At 35.4% G+C, this 3,799-nt stretch overlaps 1 protein-coding gene and 1 pseudogene across 1 annotated transcript; both read right to left on the bottom strand.

Annotated features, from left to right (window-relative positions):
• Window positions 1-376: 376 nt before the first annotated feature.
• LOC18040719 lies at window positions 377-1,455 on the bottom strand (annotated as a pseudogene).
• A 562-nt stretch (window positions 1,456-2,017) lies between these two features.
• On the bottom strand, window positions 2,018-3,098 carry LOC112098462 (ribonuclease 1-like). The gene is made up of 2 exons (XM_024184869.1): window positions 2,842-3,098; window positions 2,018-2,521 (listed from the first exon to the last, which is right to left on the bottom strand). Exons 1-2 carry the CDS (start codon window positions 3,073-3,075, stop codon window positions 2,078-2,080), a joined length of 678 nt encoding a protein of 225 aa, XP_024040637.1. The 5' UTR covers window positions 3,076-3,098; the 3' UTR covers window positions 2,018-2,077.
• Window positions 3,099-3,799: the final 701 nt, after the last annotated feature.

Below are 3,799 nucleotides of genomic sequence, written 5' to 3'. Positions count from 1 at the left end.
TGTATTATATGTGAATGGTCATTACAAGAAAAATGATATTTACCACGAAATTCAGTTAAACTGAATATACCGAGTTTTATTTTTTCTAGGCGATGACACATCTACTAATGTAAGCAATGGGTCATCGCCGAAAGAGAGCTGGTGGGCCATCGGCCCTTCAATTTTGGTTGGATTTTAATGGAAAATATTAATTCCGGTAGTTTTAAGAGATAGAATTTCAAGCGAAATATCGATGTTGTTATTGCAACAAACTCTAGCGCAAAATAAATTATCTGTCTAAGGATCGTGCTAATATAAATTGAAGACATGAAAATACACCGAAAACATGCCATGTAATGTCAAGACTATGAACATTCAACAAGCTACATATCCTCCTATTCTCAGACTGGAATAAGACTTTCTTTTGAAAAATGAACTGAAAACCATAAACCAGTAATTCCAAGATTCCTTACTTGTTCGTATTTGGAATCATGTAGGACCAATCGACGATCCCCAATTGATGGATATAATACATCATTTCTCCAAAATCCAATTGGTTTATACCCTTCCTAAAAAGGGTCCAAAAGTCATGTGTTTGGTCCAAAAACCCCTTTCATGATCCATGTGCCAAAAGAGTGTCCCGACTCTTCTACGTGTAGTAGAGAGAGAGGCAATCATCGTGTATTCCAATCGTTCAATTGGTCTCTTCTTCTGTTGTAATTTGAGGAACTGGAGGTCCTTTCATTTCATGAAAATAATCACAAAATCGTAAGGATTTTTTTCCCAATGCCACCCAATAACAAAATCCCTTCTGGTAGACATTGTTCATATCTTCGCCCCCTAAATAACATTCCAATGGGAATAACCTTTCCTCCACATCTCTCCAAGACTTAGTGCTAAAGTTGTAAACCTCAATAATAGGGAAGCCATCATTGATCGATAGCATTCCTCTCTCGTCCTGCAAGGTTTGTGTCATGACCAACTTGAAATCATTCGTCGTGGGATCTAATCCATCTGCAAAATTACTAACGAAAATTCTTGTATTGCAGGAAAGACTACCACTAATGCCATCTCTAGGTTAGGCGGCTTTGGAAGAATTCTGTACTCATTCAAGGAAACATTCCATAAATTAATTGGGTTAAGGTTCCATTGTTTGGAAAGGCAAAATATGTCCTCACAAAGGCCAAATGGAATATGATCCCTCATTTCTGCTTCAAGATATTGGGAACGCAATTATGTCAATGTCTAATCAGGCGCTACAACTAAATCGTCAACATAATATCCAATGTAGATCATGAGACGCTTATGGTCGTCTCTATTGAGATGCTTACAAATGAAATTAGGGTCTTTCACTAAACTAAACCAAGATTTTGAAACACACATAAATCGCATTAGTGATTTAACGGGCAACCTTGAGAGAGTCTCAACCAGCAGATCCTCAGTCAATTCTCCATAATTATAGCCTGTCATCACCATTAAATCTCTCTCCACTTTTTTTTCCTTAACCCAAATCAATGCCTTATCCTGCCAAAATTATAAATAAATTGGATCGACTATTTTTAAGAATTAACAGGGCTAGATTTTAGTTGCAGGTATTTCATGGGTGGGCAATAACTTCGCAGTTAATAACAATTTGACTTTTCGAAAATATTAATTACTTGGAAAATTTAAGGCCACCTAAAATACTTTCAGCACCCACTTTTTCAAAAATAATTTTTTTTTCATCAAAATGCACATCTTAATATACTAAAAATTAAATTAAGCACATGATAATATTATTAAATATAATATCTAGTATCCATCTCCTGTCACTACAGACAAGAGCCTGCCGACATGTTCATCCTTGCCTAACCCTATATAATTTTTCGTAACATTAATGAAATTTAATTCACCATAAAGATTATTATTCCACACACACAAATTAATGAAAGAAATAATTAACATATACCTGTTTAAGAAAATCGGAATAATTTGATGGAATATATATATGTTGAGCTAAAATTTGCATTAACGTATATATAGAATGCGAACTTGCAGCTATGGAATTCATGATACCCAGAAACGGTAACTAACTAATTAAGCTATATTTTGCTTAGAATTAATTAGTTCGGGGAGGAACGTCAAACATGATATCAAAATAGCAGCGATCTTTTTGTTTAGCGCATTGAATGAAACTTTGTGCTTGGTCATCAACACATATAATCACCTCCTTTAAATGAGAAATACCGTCATCTCCTTTAACGCATTTAAGTAGTGGATCGTGACCGGTTTTGTTCTTTATAGCCGCCTTGTAATCTCTTTTATTGTAACTGCCACCGTCTGGCAATATAGGAACTGCTCCGTGATTTTGAAGAGTATTCCGTAGGTCTGTATCCTTTGCTAGTTGCAAAGCCATTTGGAAATAATCGCGTGGCTGGATGAATTCTTTAGCAGCACTACCATGTTTTTTCCACTGATAGATCCAAAAATTTTCCGCTCTACTTAAATTGTTTTCGTTGAGAGGTAGCCAATAGCGCATCAAATCTTTCCGAAGGGGTTTAATCTTCATAAGTAGTAATAATTAATTAATAGATAATATATACAATACTCATGTGCAAACGTCTTCATTTTTTTTTAATGCGGACACGGTTTTAAACCGTGTGGTTTTATGCATTAAAAACTAACTCTTTTAAATCTCATGGCTTAAAAGCGTATCCGCATGTCCGCATGAAAAAAATAAGAACACCCACATTAGAGAAAAATTCTCTCTCTCTCTATATATATAGACACACACATATAAATACAAGTGGTGGGATCGGATCATGATGGAAATTAATAAAAAAAATGAGATGCAAACAACAGGCAGGGTGGGGAAGTATGTACCGATGGACGAATGCTGGGGTCTCCCTTGCCGGCCGTACCTGGTAATGTTTTGTCAACGACGTTCACTGCCCAAAGGCCATGTATGATGAACCTGTCCGAAGTCTGAGAGCAGTTTGCCTGCAAGCAATAGCCAGATGGCCACACCTGGACTAGCCAAAAGTGGTCGAATCCCGAAGAGTCACAAGTTGTAGCGAGCAGAGCTAAGAGAAAGAGGCAAGACGCCTTGATCTTCATGTTTTTACAATATCAGAACATATATGTAGTGGATCCAACAAATTAAGTGTTGTATTGTGCCAGTATTTATAATCTGATTTTCCATCATTGCATATAGGCGTAGTTATTCTCCCACGCGGTGCCCCGCACTTTTAAAAATATGGCTGTGGGTTTCCACATCAGTGTCAAATACTTTTACAGTATTATAAATTATTGAAAAATCATTTCATACTATTGTAAAAGCATTTAACACCAGTGTGAAGTCCTATTTTCGCACAAAAATTCATGTGTGCGCTTGCGCTAGAGAACGTTTGTGGTGGCATTTATTTTTTATTTGAAACTAGAAAATATAACCGCGCTTCACGCGGCTTTGAAAAAAGAATTTGGTATTATCTTTTTTTTATTATTTTACACTTGATGAAACTGATAAAAAATATGAATTGATTTTTTTTTAAGATGAGGCAGTCTTATAAAAAACAAAAAAAAAAGCTATTAGCCAGCAATACAAATAAAGAACCAATGCAAGATAAAGAATAAAATGAGAGAATATATTATAGAGTGATTTTATTCATTCCAATTATGTGTGTACAAAACAAAAAGATGAGCTCTCATTTTATAGTTACATAATCACTCCATGAAATTAATGAAAAATTATGGATCATAATTCCTTGTGAGATAGTGGGAGTTATAGGGAAGCTAAAGGTTACTAATGGGAGATAGTGGGGAGACTAAGAGATATATGTTA

Source organism: Citrus clementina, unplaced genomic scaffold, assembly GCF_000493195.1.
Source record: "Citrus clementina cultivar Clemenules unplaced genomic scaffold, Citrus_clementina_v1.0 scaffold_5, whole genome shotgun sequence".
NCBI lineage: Eukaryota > Viridiplantae > Streptophyta > Magnoliopsida > Sapindales > Rutaceae > Citrus > Citrus x clementina.
The sequence above is the reverse complement of the archived record's forward strand: the minus strand, read 5'-3'. Positions and strand labels throughout refer to the sequence as shown.

What these genes read in the sequence shown, in the direction of transcription:
- LOC112098462 (XM_024184869.1), bottom strand. Translation starts at nt 3,075, where the DNA reads ATGAAGATCAAGGCGTCTTGCCTCTTTCTCTTAGCTCTGCTCGCTACA. An exon ending in ACCCCAGCATTCGTCCATCG is followed by an intron (nt 2,522 to 2,841) that starts GTACATACTTCC and finishes CTACTTATGAAG; the next exon opens with ATTAAACCCCTTCGGAAAGA.